The sequence below is a fragment of the Phycodurus eques genome, chromosome 12 (assembly GCF_024500275.1).
Source record: "Phycodurus eques isolate BA_2022a chromosome 12, UOR_Pequ_1.1, whole genome shotgun sequence".
In the NCBI taxonomy this organism is placed as follows: domain Eukaryota; kingdom Metazoa; phylum Chordata; class Actinopteri; order Syngnathiformes; family Syngnathidae; genus Phycodurus; species Phycodurus eques.
The window spans coordinates 12,541,510-12,563,473 of record NC_084536.1 but is presented as its reverse complement, the minus strand read 5'-3'; the positions used below and the strand labels follow the sequence as shown (position 1 = coordinate 12,563,473).

At 41.5% G+C, this 21,964-nt stretch overlaps 1 protein-coding gene across 2 annotated transcripts in view; it reads left to right on the top strand.

Annotated features, from left to right (window-relative positions):
- tmeff2a (transmembrane protein with EGF-like and two follistatin-like domains 2a) overlaps positions 1-21,964 on the top strand; it is a 130,675-nt gene that overhangs the window by 85,613 nt on the left and 23,098 nt on the right. For both annotated transcript variants that reach the window (XR_009769566.1, XM_061692110.1), the window contains exon 5: positions 10,816-10,912. Coding sequence is in view for 1 of the 2 variants with exons in the window: in XM_061692110.1 (XP_061548094.1) it covers positions 10,816-10,912 (97 nt within the window). In the remaining variant the exon portion in view is untranslated. The remainder of the gene's footprint in view (positions 1-10,815; positions 10,913-21,964) is intronic.

The following is a 21,964-nucleotide window of genomic DNA, read 5'->3' as shown; positions in this document are numbered from 1 at the left end:
GGGAGTCCTCCGTTTACAGCGGTGTTGTTTCTAGTGTCACGACGTAATCAAAATTTATACGTTAGCCATTATGCAGCGTAGTCTATCTCTAGCCTACACTAATGCAGAAGCAGAGGTGGGTAGTAACGCGCTACGTTTACTCCGTTACATTTACTCAAGTAACATTTTGATAAACTGTACTTGCCAGAGTACTTTAAATCCACCATACTTTTTACTTTTACTTGAGTATTTATGTGAAGAAGGATTGATACTTTTCGTCCGTTACAATGATCGACATGCTGCTCGCTACTTTTATTTATAAATTCTTGCGTGTGCGCGTCTATTTGTAGACTCCATCTTCGACGTCCGCATAGGGCGCCTGTTACGCCAGTCCAACGTGATCACTAGCGTCATTTGACTGCAATCCACCAATCAGACGACACAAGGCCATTACATGACCGTGCACGTAGCCTTCGCGAGCCAATCAAAATGACTCACTTTTCGGGGGGAAAACAGCCGTGTGAATGTGTTTACTTTACAGACTCACAAAAACAACAGCTTTGTCATGCAGGTCTTCAATTGGGACAAACTTGGATATTTCAGCCCACCTCTAACTTGAGAAAACACCTTGGGGTCAGTTGCAGATGTTTTTGTTGTTGTTTTGGCAATGGATATGGCGAAATTAGCACCATCCCTATGGTGTCACACACGCAAACACAATCACTAAGTCTGGTCAGCAAACAGCTTCATGAAGTCATTTAAGTGAAAAAAGCAAATAAGATTTCTGCAGGGCCCAATGCATGTGTTGTTGGTTTTTGGGCAGTTAAAAATTTAAATGGTGGCAGGTGTGTGTTGACTCCCCGTGCCTGGCTGGGTTTTCTCCGGGCACTCCGATTTCCTCCCACATCCCAAAAACATGCGTGGTAGGTTGATTGAGGACTCTAAATTGCCCTTTGATGTGAATGTGAGTGCGAATGGTTGTTTGTTTCTATGTGCCCTGCGATTGGCTGGCGACCGGTTCAGGGTGTACCCCGCCTCCTGCCCGAAGATAGCTGGGATAGGGACTAGCAGCCCGTGACCCTAGTGAGGATAAGCAGTAAAGGAAATTGATGGATGGATGGATCTAAACTACAGCAAAAGCATAGACCATTCCTTGCTCACGACGGGCACTTAACATGGGCTCGCTTTTGCCGGACTATGACCGTTTTCAAGTGGCGGCTGGCTCCTGCGTTGGGCCCTGTTTGTGGCTGGTGCCCCCATGCTCTCTGGAGGCGGCGGGGGCAATGGGGCGCCGTGGGTGAGGGGTAACCCCCTGCGTCCTGGGTAGTGGGACCCCTGGTTGGGTCCCCCGCTGGACGGGCTTCCCTTGTGGGAGGAAGTGCCGGCTCAGCAACGGCGTACACCAGTTGACTGGCATGCATGTAATACATTCAATAGACACGCCATAGGCTTTAATTGCTTGTGCTGGGACCACTAATAACAACACAGATTACACTAACATATCAACTCACAGGTTCTTACAGGTGTTTAGACACTAAAAAGAATCCAACCGCACCACTCGTCAGTAGCACTGCCTTGCTCATTTCCCACATCCGATCCTGTCCTGCCCTTTTCTATCATCTCTTATCTTGTTCTCTTTAGACATGTCCTCACCGGGTGTCCCCCCCATCTACCCAATCCACAATTTGACTTGTAACGTTACTTGTGTTCAAATATCTAGACTAACTATTCTTCTGCTGTGGTTTGCACCCCTATTCCCCTTGTCCACTCTGTTCCTCTGTCTGGCCCCTAAAAGCCTTTTCTGTCCGGCTGCATTTTCAATAAACATCAAAAAAATTAAAACATTTTAAAATAAGCAGAGGGAGTATTTCAAACTCCCCTGTTGCACAGCAACAATTCCGTTTTTTTTCTGTCAATATTTGGTGGTGTGTGTACATTAATGAGAGAAAAAAAATTAACTTAAATGATTTTAACAAATGGATGCACTATAACAAAGAGTGAAATATTTAAGGGGGTCTGACAACTTTCCGTACCCACTGTATTATCAATAGAGGTCTGTCCGCTTCCTCTTTTAGTTTTTTTCTTGACCCTGATCAACAATTTTTTTTTAATCATAGTATATATGCTATATTCAGCGCACACCAAATCACCAATGATATCATTATTTATGTCAGTCATTATTCTTTAGTGCCGACTTCATTTTGCAATACACTGGAACAACTGCCTTTGGCTCACTTTTTGGATGATGCTGCCTTACCCTCATTTAGCCCAGCGACTGACAAATGACTTTGCGAGTAGTGATATGGTCTCCTGCAGGAACAAAAAAGAATAGAAATTGAATCCAGGCCTCGAGCAGCAGTATCATCCGTCATCTTTTTCAATATTGATATCTATTATAGTTATAGATTTCTTTTCCTCTTCCCCCCTTCAGCCGTGTTCTGTTCTTTTCTTGCCTTGTTGGATCAGCCGCTTGGGGGCAGTGACCTGTTGATCATGTCACTTTGATTGATGGGCTTCATTGTTTAATTGTCAGCGTGGTCTTCTTTTAATGGAGCGCCTACACAACTGAAGGATTACATGTTGGCTGAGTTTCGCAAGCCACGTATGGGTTGCGGTATGATGCAAAAGGAATGCGACTGCAGCCATTGATTATGCATCGTCATTTGAGGCCATTATCAGCACGCGGGGTCATGTTTTTTTCTTCCCAGATCATCTTTCACGGATCGCGTGTCAGTTTACGAGAAGATAACATCCCCGGGTAACGTTTATCCTACCTGCCTTACAGACACAAGTTTGTCTTAATACCTCGTGGGTGGTTCTAAAGCGACGCTCATTGTTTAGGGAGTTACTAATGCAGTTTCTGGTTGAATAGATACAATCCAAAAAAATTCAACAATAAAGTATGCCTTGAATCAAACCTTACCAAGCAGAACTCTCCCAAATAAGAGTGATTCACTGCAATTTGTAGGCACAGTGGAAAAATAGCCACATGAAATTTGACTCAAAACCATATCACATTGAAAAAAATATAGTGAGTCAGTCTATTCTCACTTTGCTATTCACAAATGCACCTAATGCAACCCATCCCCAATGCTCAAAGTTTGGGATCATTTTACACTTGAAAAAGAAGATAACAATATGCAATGTGCCAAAAGGAAAGCAGAACTACAGTATTGGACAACCCCAATTCAAATGAAGTTGGGACATTGTGTTAAACATAAATAAAAACAGAATACAATGATTTGCAAATCATGTTCAACCTATATTTAAGTGAATACACTACAAAGACAAGATATTTAATGTTCAAACTGATAAACTATTGTTTTCAGCAAATAATCATTAACTTTGAATTTTATGGCTGCAACACGTCCAAAGAAGCTGGGACAGGGTCATGTTTACCACTGTGTTACATCACCTTTTCTTTTAACTACATTCAATAAACGTTTGGGAACTTAGGGCACTAATTGTTGAAGCTATGTAGGTGGGGGTAGGTGGAGGTAGGTAGGTTCTTTCCCACTCTTGCTTGATGTACAGCTTCAGCTGTTCAACAGTCCGGGGTCTCCGTTGTAGTATTTTACGCTTCATAATGCGCCACACATTTTCAATGGGAGACGGGTCTGGACTCCAGGCAAGCCAGTCGAGTACCCGCACTCTTTTACTACAAAGCCACGCTGTTGTAACACGTGCAGAATGTGGTTTGGCATTGTCTTGCTGAAATAAGCAGGGGCGTCCATGAAAAAGCCGTTGCTTGGATGGCAGCATATGTTTCACCAAAACCTGTATGTACCTTATAGCATTAATGGTGCCTTCACAGATGTGTAAGTTACCCATGCCATTGGCACTAACACAGCTCTATACCATCACAGATGCTGGCTTTTGAACTTTGCGTCCATAACAGTCCGGATGGTTCTTTTCCTCTTTGGCCCGGAGGACACGACGTCTTAGATGAGCTCGGGCCCAGAGAAGCCAGCGGCGTTTCTGGGTGTTGTTGATAAATGCCTTTTGCTTTGCATAGTAGAGTTTCAAGTTGCACTTACGGATGTAGCGACGAACTGTATTTACTGACATTGGTTTTCTGAAGTGTTCCTGAGGCCATGTGGTGATATCCTTTACACATTGATGTCGGTTTTTGATGCAGTGCCGCCTGAGGGATCGATGGTCACGGGCATTCAATGTTGGTTTTCGACCTTGCCACTTACATGCAGTGATTTCTCCAGATTCTGAAGCTTTTGATGATGATATGGACCGTAGATGATGAAATCCCTACATTTCTTGCAATTGTACGTTGAGGAACATTGTCCTTAAACTGTTCGACTATTTTCTCACGCACTTGTTCACAAAGAGGTGAAACTCGTCCCACCTTTGCTTGTGAATGACTGAGCAATTCAGGGAAGCTCTTTTATACCTAATCATGGCACCCACCTGTTCCCAAATAGTCTGTTCACCTGTGGGATGTTCCAAACAGGTGTTTGATGAGCAGGTTAAAAGCCTCTTTCACACTGCCCATCTAAGCTGGCATTTTCACGGCTGTTTTACATCTGCCACCGAGGTCGAAGGTCGAAGTCGAACCGGTAATTTGCCGGCTTGTGACACAGTGTCAGATGCGTGTGTTTCAGGTTTAACACCCAGGACTCACGGTCCACGCCTCCGCGGCGAAAACAATTGCAGCTGTTGTGCCTATTACCTTAATTGGGGAAAACTGCAACTGCTGTGTGAACACACAATTTGTCGAATTCTGTCTGAATGGCACAACTAATAAATATATGACTACGGCTACTACTACTACTACTACTATTGTTACACCACTGATTCCCCAATCTACCTGAATGTAGTGCGACCGTGTCTTTAGAGACCCCACACAGCTACCGTGCACGATTCATCACTCATCCCTCTCCTTTCGGTGGCTCTCCCCAGTGAGTTCCCAACGAAGGTCATAGTAATCTTTTTTTTGTCTGTTTCCCAGGGCTCTTTGGGCCTTCATTCATCATTTGTATGAGAGCGCTGCACCGTAGTGCTCCAATTTTTCGCCCTATGTTTAGGCCTTCAGATGTGCTTGTTTTTATGGTTCCTGTAGGAAATTGCCTTTGATATTCACTCGAACGAATGACATGAATTTGGATGAGCACAGTTGCCCAAACACTCGCTAACTGAGGTATGAGGTGAGCGAGCGTGCATGATTTTAAGGCTGTGTACAGGATTTTAAGCCTGTTCACCCAGAAGGGCATTTGCGAGGTCACACACAAGAGTTTCTGATGCATAAAATTATGAAGAGCTTTTTTTAATTATTTTTTTAAATTTATTTATTTATTTATTTTTTCACTCCTATCATGTTTGTTAGGCTGGATTTACAATGAATGGGTCAAGTAATTTTGATATAGCTCGCATAAACGGAAAAGAAAATGCAGAATCTGATATTCTCATGGTAAGGCCTCTTCCGAATGTTTTGCATACAGGCATTTAATCAGAATTTGGCACTTTGACCTGCATTGTAAATCCAACCCTCGGCACTTCGAATGTAGTATATTGAGATCTTATTTGATGGGCTATGCTTTTACTGTAGTTTAGATTTGAGTTTTTTGTTTTTTTATGTGTTTACTGTATATGTGTCGTTTGAGCAGATGCAGATATTCATATCTGTGCTTTTTTTCTTTTGCCAAAAACCCATGTTCTACTGCTGATTCCTAAAGAACTGAAAAAGCTCGAAACACATTTTTTTCAGGTAAAGAGAGTACTTTTTCTTTTGGTCGATTTGGTGTCTGGCGGTACGGTGTACGACTGGTTAGAGTGTCTGTCTCACAGTTCTGAGGACCGGGGTTCAATCCCCGGCCCCGCCTGTGTGGAGTTTGCATGTTCTCCCCGTGCCTGCGTGGGTTTTCTCCGGGCACTCCGGTTTCCTCCCACATCCCAAAAACATGCATGGTAGGTTAATTGAAGTCTCTGAATTGCCCCTAGTTGTGAATGTTTTTTTGTTTATGTGTGCCCTGCGATTGGCTGGCAACCAGTTCAGGGTGTACCCCGACTGCTGCCCGAAGATAGCAGGGATAGGCTCCAGCACACCCGCGACCCTAGTGAGGAGAAGCCGCTCAGAAAATGGATGGATGGATAGATTTGGTGTCTATATAATCATAGAACACAATATTCTCTGGGTCTTAAAATATCAGTCATAATGTTGTAAAACTGGCTGGCAATATCGAGAACGGCTTTGAAAAAGGTAACGCCAGTGTAAAGTGACTGTTAGGAGGTAATGTAGTATGGGATGACATTGTGAGGAAGGAAAGCGCAAATAATTGTAATTGAGTCACTTGAAACGTAGTGAAAATGTAAATATGAAATTATTGGGCATATGGCATACAAAGCACAAAAAAAAATAATTCTCAAAAAGACATTCATTTTACTACACTTTTGCAAGAACCATATGCATATGACTATTTGCAATATTTTTTTAAAGCCATGTGAAGTTTGTTTCAAAAGTCTGGATGTCGTACAGCAACAACAAATTTGTATTTGACCAATCCGGTGTGCTCAAAGTGATAAGGTAATTTGCTTTAGCCACTGCACTTTGTTCTAGGTTTTCCCAAGGTCATCGTCCCTTGTGCAAACAAGTCAAACAAAGCACAGAGGCTACGGCGTCACACGTCGAATGTTCCAACACCATGAGTGTCTTTACATGCACGCTTCATGCTCCCAGCATGACCAAACCCCAGACGGCAGTGAGGGGATTAGAGACGCTTTTTAAGCACCACAGGTTCCCCCCACACCACCTCTGTGTCTGATTACCATGTGCTGCTCATCTGTCCTTTGAATGTTTATCCTCCTCATCTCCTCTAATCTGGTGTCATGTCACCCTAATCTGATGTTCTGTCTTCTCAAGAGACTTGATCACAAGTTATCCCCCCCCCCCCCTGCCTTTGTTTATTGTTTTAAAGGAAAACAATGTGATAGAGATGGAGGTGGGGCTTGTCCAGGTGTGGATCGATACAACATGATGTCGCGCCTGTGTGAGCAAATGTTATCGCGAGAGCGCTATCAGACCTAATCATTTTGGTCATTATCCAGTGTGTTTCCTGATTCCAGGGATTTAGAAGACATAAGAACAAGGGAGATGAGACTCTATCAGGGATTTGAGGAGTGGGAAACAATGCCCGCCCCTGTCACCACTGGTAATTGTTTGGATAGTACAGAGAGGGGAGGATGTTTTTGCAGTTCAGAGAAAGGAGTTGTGTTTGTGCCACCCATGAGCCCATCCCAAGGCTCTCATTTTTCATGAGCTGAACTCAAAGATTTAAGACGTTTCTATGTACGCAAAAGGCGTATTTTTCGGAATATTCTGAATCTGTGTTAGTGAGCACTTCTCCTTCGCTAGATTAATGTGTAAGGCTGAGCTATGTATATTTTTATAATCAATTATGTCAATTATTCCATCAATGAATAAAAAAATTGGATGCAAATTTATTTTGTATGGAACGTTATTGCATAATCTTTTTTTAATGTTTATTAACTCGCTGTTGTTTAATAAGTAAAAAAAACCAAATAAACAATGATGAAGCAATATCTCACGAGAGGGATTGATGTTGTACTCACCAACCTTTTTGAAACTGAAAACTACTTTTTGGGTACTAATTAATGTGAAGGACTACTAGTTTTATACACAATTATGAGACTGCTTCAGGTTCAATTACATTTTTTCATAATTGAAACTGACTGATTATTTTTCTATGAATTTATTATGATTCGGGGAAAACTCACACAAAAATGATCTGGCACAGCCGCCGGTCGTGGTTGGAAAGAAGAGTGGATTCACGGGGTAGCGTTGTAGCGTCTTGCATAGGTGACTATCGGACACTGTAACAGTGATTGCATCGTCAACATATCCCTATATAGGTAGGGTGTCGCTGGCTGTGGCTGATAAATTGTGATTGGCTGCCTTTGACTGACTTTGGCTGTCAAGGCGGAAATGACAGACTGTTACATAAACGATTAATCAATTATTATAATTTAGTTGTCGATTAATTTGATATGTTATTAGTTGTCTATTAATCAATTAATTGTTGCACCGCTACATGTGTGGCTGTATCAAAATGCTGATTTTGACAGCATGAGTAATGCATAGGTGTTCCTGAGTCTTCCCACAATAAAAGACACTCTAAAATGCACACTTTTATCATGCAACACAATGCCAGGAGTGTCACGTTTTGTGGGAGCATGCAATTGGGGTGCAAACTGCAGGGATGTCCACCAGAGTGGCTTCCCATTATATTGTTAATTTCTCTACCATAAGCCGTCTTCAAAGGCATTTCAGAGAATTTGGTAGTACATCCAATCATCCTCACATGTAACCACACTAGCTCAGAATCTCCACATCCAGCATCTTCACCTCCAAGATTGTCTGAGACCAGCCAGCTGGACAGCTGCCAAAATCAGCTCAGGGAAACTCACCCGCATGTTCGTCATCCTCATCGGGGTGTCGACCTGACTGCTATTTGTAATTTAAGTGGGTAAATACTCTAATCTGATGGCTTTTGGCACTTTGGAGAGGTGTTCTCTTCATGAATGAATCCCAGTTTTACTGTACAGGGCTGATGGGTGATGTGAATGGCCTCTTGTGGGTGAGTGTTTTGCTGATCTCCATATTGTCGATCAAGAGGCCCATGGTGGTGGTGGGATTATGGTATGGGTAGTATGTTGTGGACAAAAGCTACCGTGATGAGATCCTGAGGCCCATTGTTAAGCCATTCATCCACGGCCATCAACTCATGTTGCAGCATTTTTAATGCACAGACCCATGTTGCAAGGATCTATACACAATCCCTGGAAGCTGAAAACATCCCAGTTCTTGCATGGCCGGCATATTCAATTGACATGTCTTTTGGGATTCTCTGGATCGGCGTATACGACAGCTTGTTTCAGTTACTGCCAATATTCCAGGAGCATCACACAGCCATCGAAATGGAATGGATCGAAATGGAGATTTGAACCAAGAACCCGTCAACTGTGAGGCATGCATGTTAGCATTTCACTGGGTTGCTGACATGGAAAAAAAATCGAATAAATGAAAGTTAACTGACTTTGACCTTTCGAATTCCAAGTCAAAGCTAACTTAAGCCGATGGAGGAAAATCGGGTCGCGCGTACATACCACCCATTCCCACCAAGACTTTGTTCTTATTCATCCCATGTGTGTCACAGGGGATCACAAGAAATAACAGTAGTTTCAGAGGGGGAAAATGAAAGAGGCCGACACGAGGGAGCGATGGACGGCGGCGGCGGCTTGGGTGCTCGGATGTCAGGGAGATTAAATACATGACATGAGAAAATGATGCCAAGTTCCACCCCTTCACTGTCTTCTGTAGTCCCCCCTGTGAGTTTAAAAATAGAACACGTCTGAGGAGGAGTGGGCCCGCAAGGAAGGTGTACAGAGACAGGCAAAAGCCGCATGCGCTGGGAGAATGCAATTTGTGATCATCCAAATTGCCTTTTCTTTCAGCTATCCCCCTGCAGCCCCACTACACCTCCACCTCAGTCACTTGCGAATCCTCATATGCACTGGCAGAGTCCCTAAGACAGTGTAAGCCTGACGGCAGTACCCACACTGTGAGAAAATCAGCAGGATGGAATAAAAGAGGCAGTCCAGAAAGATCAGCGGGATTTAGAGAGTGATAGATGAGCGTCGGCAAGGAGAGTGAAGTGCAAAATGGGCTTGGAGAGAATGGATGAAGGAGATATCTTTTCATATGTAAACCTACCGTACAGTATATCTTTGATGGGGAGTGTGAGAACAAACATGATCTAGTTGTCTAGCGCTGATTTTTCCAGCTCATACCAGACCGAGAGATTTTGCTGCATTGCATTGCATGAAGCGTTTTTCTCAATCGCTCTTTTTTGTATTGCTCCAAGTGAACTAGAGAATTATAAATCATATCTGGGATTGAAAATCTGCTATAAAATAAGGAGAAAATAAGGGCAATGTTTGTTTACGGTTCTGACTCTTTGTTTGGGTAGGAGTCAACTTTGACAAATGTACAGTGAAACCTTAACGTCAAACACAATGCATTCCGGGAGGCTCTCCAACATTTTATACTTTGTTAGTTTAGTAAAATATCTTTTTTCCTGAATGTGCTCTCGCATCCTCTTTTTCATGTCAAATCCTCATAACGATGAACAAACTTTGACACCATAATCCACCTATATTAGATGTTTTATGGAAAAAGAAGGCTTTGCAATTTAGTGTCACCCATCTGTCGAGAATATCTGTTTTCGATTGGGGCTCATTTGGAACAATTCCCGAGCAGAGTCAAAGAACAGGCCCTGGAACTTAGTCAAAATGATGAAATTCTTGTTTGAGTTCATCCATGGGTCCTTGAGACATTTTTGTGAGTCTTGTTATGATAGACATGTCCAACTATTTTTGTGTTAATCGGTGGAATTGGTGTCAGGGACTGATTCTTTTCTAATGGGGGACCACAGAGTTTTGGAGGAATGTGTTCTGCACTCTTAAAATACATACATCACCAGAAAAAAGCAAATAATTTGTACAAAGAATAATAATAAACCTAGTAATTCCAATAATCCATGCAAAGGTCTAACTTCTCATGTGATTGCAATAAAAAAAAAAATCATACATGTAAGTGTTGATAATAAAACTACAAAATACAACATAAAGCTAAGCTAAATCTTAATTGGTTACGGAGATAAATTCCGTTTTTACCTGTTTTCAAAATAATTGTCTTTTGTCTTCAAACACTGATACCATTGTTAGAAAGTGGTATACACAGAAACATTATGCATGCTGAGGCGAGGGAGATTCATGTTGTTTTTTTTTTACATTTCTTACTTGCAGGAGGAGAGGGCTCGGCGGAAGCGGGTCAGAAGGAAACATCCACCTGCGACATTTGCCAGTTTGGGGCTGAGTGTGATGTGGACGCAGAGGATGTGTGGTAAGTTGCCCTGCAAAAGAGATGACAGAAATGGACGGATACTGTAATTATCGTTAACATGGTTTTTAGCGTATGGGACAGCAAATGGCTCCTCTATACATTGTGTGAGTGTAAGTGTCTTAAGGATAAAATTTTTTTTTTTTATTAAACTATGAGTTAACTGTGATTAGCCATCATTTTTGGAAAGCGGAGTTCAAAGACAAACTAAGTGTAGTAGCCTACAAGTTCTGAAAAAGAAATCCATCATGCCACAATGCAAAGAAATTCAAAAACAAATGGGAAACAAAGTATTTTCATTTGGAAAGGGTTACAAAGCATTTTCCAAAGTCCCGCAAACCACAGTTGAACCCCAGTCCTCAGAACTGTGAGGCATATACTCTAACCAGTCGCCCACCGTGCCGCCAGATTAAGGTTGTTTGTTATTTTAATTATTTTTTTTTTACCTTTCTTTTGGTACTCATGATAAAACTGATGACTGTGATCCTTTTGCTCACTATAACCACGATATTATATTTTCATACTGCGTCATCTCCACACACACAGTTTATTTGAAACAATTGATTTATAACGTCAAAAAGACTTACATTTTATATAGCTCTACGCCCCATCTCCCCAACCGCTAATATTCCCCCTTGTTATTGTAATTTGAATGTCTTTGAAGAGTAACAGCTTAGATGAGAAATTTTCATTTTTCAGCACACTCTCGCGACTGAACATCCGCTGAGGTTTGGTGCATGGCTGACCATTTCATTTAACCTCAATTACTATTGTGGGGCACAGAGAAAAAGCAGAGTTTCGCTCATTCTGGAAATCCAATTACCATCCTTACAGGACTTGCCAATGTCAGGCCAAAATGAATTTGGCTCACACAAAGAAAAGTAGTTCAACGAGGACGCTTCCATACATTTTTACTTCTTTGTTTTTCTTTGCGTATGAGATGGCTGCAATTTATCAACTAATCCACATGCATTACCACAGAAATTATACTACAAACAGCCTGGTGGCTCTGCATGCACCTGCAACATTCACCACTCGCCAACAACAGACAGTATAACAACTCCATAAATGCATTTTAAAGTGTGGTACACACACAGCGATTTTTAACATCTTAACAGATTTATGTGAGGGATTCCACACATGATGAGGAAGAAATCAGTATTTGTGTGGAACAGCCCACAATTCACGCTGAGTCACTCAACATGCAGACGAGTTAGTCAGTTGACAGCCAGCCAACTCTACACGCGCTGACGCCCACGTCACTTACCAGATTATTCCCCTCCTTTTAAAGCCATACACGTGCAAAAATAATAGATATTTCAGTACAACTTGAGAATGGCGACCCCAGGTGGAAAAAAGTAATATTTGTATCTCACGTGTTAGTGTGTTTAAAGCAAAATTATGTTTTTTATTCAAATATGTTCTTGAGTAATAGAAGGAATTCCCTAAATATTCAATAGCTTCAGCCATATGTACATAATGATTTCAGCACCCGCAATCATGAGTGTTCTCCCCCAAACCAGATTAATATTTATGATTGGAGGAAAAACATCCCCCTGAATACACCCAAAATCAGAGACATCTGATAATAAGGACTTTGCTAACTTTGATTGGAAGGAGTTAAAAAAATGCTCAGACTTGGCTGATTTATCAGTACGTCTACTCTGCTTTAGTTCTCCTGAATTTTTCTTCATGAAACTTCATCTTGGCATGACTTTGTTGTAGCTTAAAAAGGTGGTACAAATTTCCTATTTTTTTTCCTTTTTTTTCATCCAAAATGCTCAAATTCAACCTTATTATCGGTATGTGCGTACCCGGTGTAGCGTATGTGAGGGTTAACTAAAAATGTAATTCATTTGGGAGAAAAGGATAAGCCAGAAGCGACCCTTGCATTACTTCCGGTTTAGCGGAATTTTAAGTTTAATCGTTAATATCAAACTAATCTGTATCGTAAAGGGGTACCATGTCACTTTTTATGTGGATAGATTTTAGGGAAAGTGACAAGAAACCTTTTTATCAGTCTGGTAATCTGAAGGTTGCTACACCTTATGAAATTATGAGTTCTAGATGACAGAGGTTTATTTACTTAAACTCAGAACACACACAAAATACAACCAAGAGTGGAATTTTATAGAATATTTAATGATATCTACAAGGGATCTATCGGGAAACACACAAAGGGGTCTAACTAAAAAAGAAAATAACACTAATAATGGTAAAAAGAAGGAAAACAGGAGTACGAAAAGGGAAATAGAACATCGTGTGTTGGACTAAAGTGGAAAAGGCGAGCGTTTAACGTGTCCATTCTGGACAAGAGAGAGAAAAGAGGACTCATTTGAGATTTTGTCTGAAGCTAGTAATTACCCCCTAGATTATTAGGCACTAATATTGTACAGTCTGGCAATCACTTGCCGTGTCTACTCACAAACGTATATGAACTGGCCTCTGGGAGTGGTCTCTCCCAGGGCGCGTCTCAGAAGCACGGAGAAAGGGTTGGTTGCAGAAGAAGAAGAAAAATTGTTGTTAGTCACGCATTGTTGGGAGAGTGTGACTGTATCTTTCCCCGCCTTGGGACTTGGGTCCACTAGCACGTTCGGAAAACATACATTGGCTAGGAGTTTATCTGGCTAGCTCAGCAGCCACTGTTCCGGAGGCTTTGCAGCAGCGATCCACAAAAGCTAGGGAGCTGGGTCTCCATCCCCAAGGCCCGCAGTTACCGAGCCGTGTGCCCGAACAAAGAAAGGGCAAAGGGGGGGAGGGGTGGCCGAGGCCAGCCTGTGGCTGGCGAGCTGCCTCCAAGACGAGCTAAGAAGTCAGAGCAGAGAAAAAACACAAGAGAAGAGAGAGGGCGGGAGTCAGGGTTAAGTACCCCAGGGGTGTGGCGAAGAGGGCCGGAGAAGACCACACCCATCAGCTTGAATCTTGTCTACAAATTTGATAAAATGGGCTTAAATTCATTTATTAATATAAAATAACCTCTGACTGTTTATAATAGTTATAGTTTTGGCAAATCAACTGCTTATGGTTAAAATCACATTTCATGCTGCTTGGAGTCAAATCAAGACAAACAATTCTCAAAATCGCCCAATTGCACTTGTAAAGTTCACACACTGACACAGACATCAAGGCATACATTTGGAAAATGTCTGCAGAGTACGTGAAATATCAAAACAAACATTTATCCTTGGTTAAACATCAAATGAGAGTCCCCCCGGCTCGACTTTGCAGTTCCTCTCGACGCCAGCGGGTGTCGCCTTGTCCCAGCAATTGTTCCTATTCACAGACAGGTGGTCCGGTGGCAACATCTGGGGGCCTTTGATGCTTGGGATTTCAGACTTCGAGGGTAGATATTAATTAGTTTAGGGTCCACAAGGCGTGTCCTTGGGGCAGTCTCACAGCAGGGCCGCTTGGAAGAATGCAGTTTATCAAGGTGGGACGGGTTCTGGCAACTGGGTCGGAGTCTCTACACCGGGATGTGTGTACCTGCATTTTGGTCTAAAATGGGAATCACGAAAGGTAAGAAAAATATCTCAACAATAACGCATCGTGACCCTTCTTGCATATGCAATTGCTAATGCAACCCTCTATTCCAAATGCACTGTTTATTGAGAACTCACAAGGGTCCATTGTCAAAACAAAAAACTTATGCAGCACTCAGTTTGGTGCTTAACACAAGAGCAAAGAAAACCTAAACCAATCATCCATGCATCTTATTAAAATACAAAATTGACACAAACCCAAATATGTACTGTATCTCAGTAAATCTTGATGTAATGCGGAAACTACAAGGACCCTTTAATTTGTCCAAAGTGCTACCCCCCACACCCAGGAATTGTGCTGAGAATATTTGTGGTTAATATTCAGAAATTCAGGCCGAAAACCCGTCATTTTCATCAGGAGGCAGCCATCCGGCATCTTGATTAAAATGACAGGTTCTTCCAATCAGACAGCAGCTGATTCCAATCAAACCAGCTGCCAGTTAATCGATCAAGTAGAGAGCAATCATTGTAATTACAAAGCGGGTGAGCCCGCACCAGCGGATTTATGCGTTATTCCTGTTTTTACTGACATTCAATTAAAAGCAATTAACAGCTGTAAATGCTTTGAGCCACACGCAGATGTGACAAAGTAACTGCGAAATCAAGCTGTCTTAAGAAATCAACTGAGATTTGTGCACGTTATTTGTAATTAGTGGGGTGCTCATAGATATTAGAAGCACAATTAACTTTTGGACAAGCTGATGATAGTAATGGTGGGTAATTTTAACGTGCAATATTTCTACAGTAATTCACACAAAATAACTTTTCTTTTTTCTTGGCCGGGACCCATCAGATAGCCATCAGTTACAGTATTTCTTAGCCCCAATTTCCACCAATGCACTACGGTTCAGTACGGTATGGAAGAGGAGAAAAGATAAATAAAATAAGGTAAAATAAAGAAAAATAAAATAAGGTAGAATAATAACAAAAAATATGTAAAAGTGACTTAAATGTGACATCAGTATAAGGTCATTGTGAATGTGAGTTAGGACATAAAGTGCAGTGTGTGTGAGTTCGTATTACGGAAATCATTTTGTGTGTGATGTTTGTGGACAGAACTTGAAGAGTTAATAATTGACTATATTACTAGTTTAAAAACATAAATATGCCAAACACTATGATCCTAATATTATTTTAAAGTCATCTTATATTACCATTTAACAATAAATGGCTTACAGATTGTTTGCTTTCAAAAAAACAATTACATGCACATGCAGCAAAGACTCTCCGGCGTTTGTGCCCAGTCTAAACTTAATTCCTTTCCAACATACAAAGATGCCATTTGTGGCATTTTAGAGCGTTAAGATAAGAGCACAAAAATATGTGAATAAGACTTTTTCAGTCACTAGCCGAAGATAGGCTCAACAGAAAAAATGCAAATAGTTAAATTTCTGAATAGCGAACGGACAATATGCGAAGGTTCACTGTATCTAAAAGGGTGGAAGGAGCACAACCTGTTGATTGGTCGATCGACATATTTCTCACAAAGCTTGTCGGCTTCTAGTAGTAATCTGCCACGAAAAAAAGAAGAACTGGGTTTCCTTCATCCTCATTTCAGTTACCGACTGTTGGTGACTTTGATTAAAAGGGGAAACAAATGCTCAAATTTGTCCTGACTTTCTACCTGGTTGGAGTCTGTCTGAGTCTGCTGTCTCTTAAAACCAACTTGCCTTTTGGAGACCTAATTCAGGAAAATTTGCTGACTTTAATCGGAAGGGGGCTCAAAGTCCACCTATCAGTATGTGTGTACTGGGCTTTAGACTGTACTGTGGTGGTAGAATGACACCCTTTATATACGCCCCTGCTCACCCTGCGATGGAAACGCAAGCCCAATCAAGGCTTCAAATCGTATGGTGGCAGACCCTTGATCTCATCTATCTGCAACATCTCAGCTTGGCAGTGGTGCTCATTCTCTGACAAAAAAAAAGTAGCCAGACTTGTGTCAAATAATCTTCAAAAGCCACCAGGGATCAATCTATTGTACGCCTGATGGTTTGTAATGACTGCAGTGAACAGTATAGGACAAAAACCGCCTGCAGGTGACCCATTTTTCCCCCCTGCACCTGTAGACATTCGGGATGATTGGATTGCCTTCCCTCAGCAAAAGACGACTGGCACTGCGACCCGATGCCAGATAAACTGCCGTAAATGGATGGATGGATAGCCTGGGGCCACTTTTTTGACAACTTCTTTGCCCTAGTTCTATCAGTGCTATATTTAGTGCTGCTGTTTTTCATTCCTGTGAGACAGTTGTGAAATTAACACAAAATCAGGCCCATTTTGACAAGACAAAGAAACTGACAGATGCCACAGCGAAACCTGAGACAACCTAATGAGCCGAATTAAAGAAATTGAAGAAATGAATATGATTAAATAAATTATTAGAATGTCAAAATTGAAACCTCTGTTTTGCCCATAGGTGTGAATGTGTGTGAATGGTTGATTGTCTATATGTGGCTTGTGATTGGCTGACGACCAGTCCAGGGAGTACCCCGCCTCTTGGATTAGATGGATTAGACACTGCAAAGAAAATGGATGGATTAATAACTACAATGTGTTCCAAATTTTTAGGGATATTTTTTTGTTCAGTTTCCTGAAATACTATATATGATTTACAGTGATCATCAAAAATGTAATTAGTAATTGGGATATTATAAGGGAGTTTTGATACAATTTTTTTCAGACCGATACCAGTACGAGTAGTCACTCTTGTGTACCAATACCACTAGTACTTTTGATACATAAAGTTCAATTCACACAATGACATATAATTGTGAACAAATACCGTTTTTCTGTCTGATGTAGATGATGATTCGGAAATGTGTTGAACCGCCGCAGTGTAGGGCCAACTACTGGTGAGAAAGACTTACTTGATGTTAGAGGGTTTTTTTTGGGTTTTTTTGCCTTAGTTATCAGGGGCTGGTATCAGCAGCCTTCACAATACCTTGAAATAAGGCCAGTATCGGCCAGATACCAATACCTTGTATCGCTACTCACCCAACCCATATTATTGAACGGAACCACCATAATTACAATTTTTATTTGGCAAAATTATTACAAAATACAGTATTTCAAATGATTATGCACTATTGTTTAAACAAACTAATAGTCTGTAAAGAACTTAAAATATATATTCTAGTGTATCTGTCATTGCATACTAATAAACTATTAATAATTAATATTAATATTTATTAAATTCATATTCAACCAAATAACATCTTTACCGAACAAGTTGCATCTTTGATATCGCCTGAACAACTTGGTCATTACTAAAGAAAGAACTAATGCTTAACTTTGGCTCAGTTAGACGAGGTCATGATAAACCACTGTGGTATGCCTGCCACGAATCATTTAGCTCAAGGGTGATTGCCGTCTGCCTCAAGGGTGACTGCCGCCTGTCTCTAGGGTAATGGTGGGCCTTGTTCATGAGATGTCAAGATATATAAACTGTGTCTTGAGTTAACGAATTGATTCTCCTCTCTCCCAACCACTGTGTCATGTGTATTTATTTTTCACAACATCAAGTATTGAACTTTTCTAAAGTCCATATACTGTATGGTTTCTGCCTGCATCTCATTTGGAGATGCAGGAATTGCCTCCCACTGTTATAGATCATCCTTTTAAATATGCTTCTCAGATTTTCAGTTGTGTTGAGGATGGTGGTAGCCACACTGTGAGTTTGTTGCTCGTAGAAGCTAAAACTTTTTGTTTGCAACGTAGGCTGGTGTGTTGTCCTGCATGATTATTTTGTTACTGTGAAAGGTATGCTTCTTCTTTTTTTATACCATGGCGAGTTAGGAACTCTACTTTCTTTGCAGAGGTCATTTTGACACCTTCAGGCATTCTAAAGGGGCCTACCGGCTCATTATTCAAGCATTAGAGAGGTTCTTCGGGCTCCAGAGACAACAACAGCGACAAATGCCTGCTTGCTGCCCATTAGTGGCTTTTTAACAGCTGCTCTCTTAATGTGATGCGTTTGCCTGACAGAAACTTAGTTTTTAATATGCCTTGATCTGAACAAACCTCTTTGTGGCCTGAGTCACCAACAAATAATTTAGCAGTATGATGAGTTTCTTCAGTTCACCTGCATTTCATTGTTTTCATTCCTTTTTCGAGGCATCGGGTTTTGTCTCTGTGTTAAGATTAGGCCATGAATCTCGGCTTGTCATGTCGATTAGGAAGGAGATGATTGCCAACACATAGGAAGTCAGACAAGTTTAGGCACTTGACACTCAAACAGAGTATGTATACGTATGGTGGAACGAGAGTATGTGTTTACGGTAGGTAGTAAAAAGTGTGTGTCACAGTCGTGACTGAATGAGGAGTGCTACTGTATGTAACAAAGTCACTGATTTTCATCTCGAGCCATGTGGTGAGTCAGCGTCACTCATGACTTATTTCATTGTTGTATATCTGTAATAAATTATTATTTTGCCATCAAAAGTCAATTTTCAGTGTTGTTTTTGTTGTTTTATACACTGAGAATAAGTAACTTTGAATTTACTTAATTCGAACATGTACATCGGTTGTGTCAAACTAACATATCATGTGCTTATTTTAAGGAAAACGGGATAATTACAAGTTTACCACATTTTAATAATGTGCAACCGAAATAATGTTTTTTTTATTTTGTTTTTTTTGTTTTGTTTTTTTTCAGTGTAGTTTGAGGTGTCACAAAAGCAAAAAATATTAGCGTCAGAGTAAATGGCCAGCTAGACGTTTCTTTTCACAAAAAGCACCTCTTCTGTGCTCAGAAACCAGTGTTTTTGATGAAACCAACCCATCTTTTGCTGTTTGTTTGTTTTTTTTCTGGTGAAAGAAGAGAGTCTACCCTTGAGTCTACTATTATATTTTCACAGAACACTATATTTAGTAGGTCTTGAAAGATTGTTCAAAACGCTCTTAAATGGCTGGCAATATGGGGAACTCTGCTTTGAAAAGCTGGCAGTGAATGAGTTAATAATGTGGAACAACCTCATCAAAAAGTAAATGTCCAAAAAAGCTATCATCAAACCTGTCTGAGATATCCATTAGTGATCTAAACAGACAGGAAAAACAATTATGCAAAACCCTCCCCCCAAAAAATCCAACTCAAATATTTATCTAACTTAAATGCTGTACACATAATCTTTTGTGACACACTGTAATGCGATGATATTGAAGAAACAAATAGGTAAGTAAAATAAGCTTCATGAAGGGTTATTTTCATCTGTGTTGAGAACAGCCAGATACTACTACTTTGAGTTTGTTATCATATCATTCTGGATGTTGCTGGTAGTTCAAATGTTGCGATGTGGTCTTGCTACTACCAGATAACCGTATTATCCTTAAGCACCTGTGAGTATACCATTCCATTCTGGGGACAGGCCGTAAGCAAAATGACCAATTTACCTCAAGGATCAATAGTATATCCTCGAAAACCCATTTAGGTCCATTTGCGGGTGTTAAACTATAATTACCCACAACAAAAGGCTTGCTTTTAGAGGAGGAGCAGTTAGTGGATGTACAGTGAAGCTTCAGGATGCTTGCTTTGGGAGCGTGGGCTAGTTTCGACATTCTGAAAATAGCACAAGGGATTTTCAAAGCCGCCCTTTTGTGCCGTCATTGCCAAAAGAATTTATACAGAAAACCACAAAGGCAATTCAATGTTACACTAGCAGCAGGGAGCCTTCAGCACATGAATGACCTAAATAGTTTAGCACCACTTTTTCTGTCTTTTGAATTTAAGAACATTAATGACTGTGATTGACTGGCGACCGACCAGTCCAGGAGGCAGGCCACTTCTCTCGCCAAAAGTCAGCAGGGATAGGCAGCACACAACCCTAATGAGGACAAACACTATTAAAAAAATCAATGAATGATTATTTGTTAAGGATAATGCAGCCCTATGGGTGGTACAAGCCAGTGTAAACTGTAGCCGTATTGCGTCAGGAAGGGCATCCAGCTTAAAACTTTGCCAAACAAATATGAGCGTTCATCCAAAGAATTCCATACCGGATCGGTCGTGGCCCGGGTTCACAACGTCCACCACCGGCGTTGTCAAGATGCAGGGCTCCGTAGGAAATTCAGCAACTGTGGCTCGAAGTCAAAGAAGAAAAAGAGCTGTAAAGCGGGTTCTTCGGCAGAAAGAGAAGAGGAAAGCACAGAGCCTAGAACTGAATGTGGGGACTTTGAATGTTGGGACTATGACACAAAAATCTCGGGAGTTGGTTGACATGATGATTAGGAGAAAGGTTGATATATTGTGTGCCCAGGAGAACAGGTGGAAAGGCAGTAAGGCTAGAAGTTTAGGGGCAGGGTTTAAATGATTTTACCATGGTGTAGGTGGGAAGAGAAACTGAGTCGTGGTTATTTTAAAAGTAGAGTTGGCTAAGAATGTCTTGGAGGTAAAATGTGTATCAGATCGAGTGATGAGGCTGAAACTTGAAATTGAGGGTGTTATGTATAATGTGATTAGTGGCTATGCCCCACAGGTAGGATGTGACCATTCCTGTGGAGGTATGGAAGCATCTAGGAGAGGTGGCTGTGGAGTTTTTGACCAGCTTGTTCAATAGAATTCTAGCGCGTGAGAAGATGCCTGAGGAATGGAGGAAAAGTGTGCTGTTGCCCATTTTTAAGAACAAGGGTGATGTGCAGAGCTGTGGGAACTATAGAGGAATAAAGGTGATGAGCCACACAATAAAGTTATGGGAAAGAGTAGTGGAGGCTACACTCAGGACAGAAGTGAGTATTTGCGAGCAACAGTATGGTTTCATCCATTGAAAGAGTACCACGGATGCATTATTTGCCTTGAGGATGTTGAGGTGGCACGGTGGACAACTGGTTAGAGCATCAGCCTCACAGTTCTGAGGACCGGGGTTCAATCCCCGGCCCTGCCTGTGTGGAGTTTGCATGTTTTCCCCGTCCCTGTGTGGGTTTTCTCCGGACACTCCGGTTTCCTCCCACATCCCAAAAACATGCATGGTAGGTTAATTGAAGACTCTAAATTGCCCGAAGGTGTGAATGTGAGTGCGGCTGGTTGTTTGTTTGTATGTGCCCTGCAATTGGCTGACAACCGGTTCAGGGTGTACCCCGTCTCCTGCCCGATGATAGGACCATGATGTTTGCAGATGACATTGTGATCTGCAGTGAAAGCAGGGAGCAGGTGGAGGAACAGTTAGAAAGATGGAGGCATGCACTGGAAAGCAGAGGAATGAAGATTAGACAGAAGACAGAATATATGTGCATGAATGAGAGAGGTGGTGGGGGAAGAGTGAGGCTACAGGGAGAAGAGATAGCAAGGGTGGAAGACTTTAAATACTTGGGGTCAACCGTCCAGAGCAATGGTGAGTGTGGTCAGGAAGTGAAGAAACGGGTCCAAGCAGGTTGCAACCGGTGGAGGAGGGTGTCAGGTGTTTTATGTGACAGAAGAGTCTCTGCTAGGATGAAGGGCAAAATTTATGAAACGCGCTGTAGCGACCCCTAAAGGGACAACCCGAAAGGAAAAGAAGAAGAAGATTATTTGTTAAGGATCAAC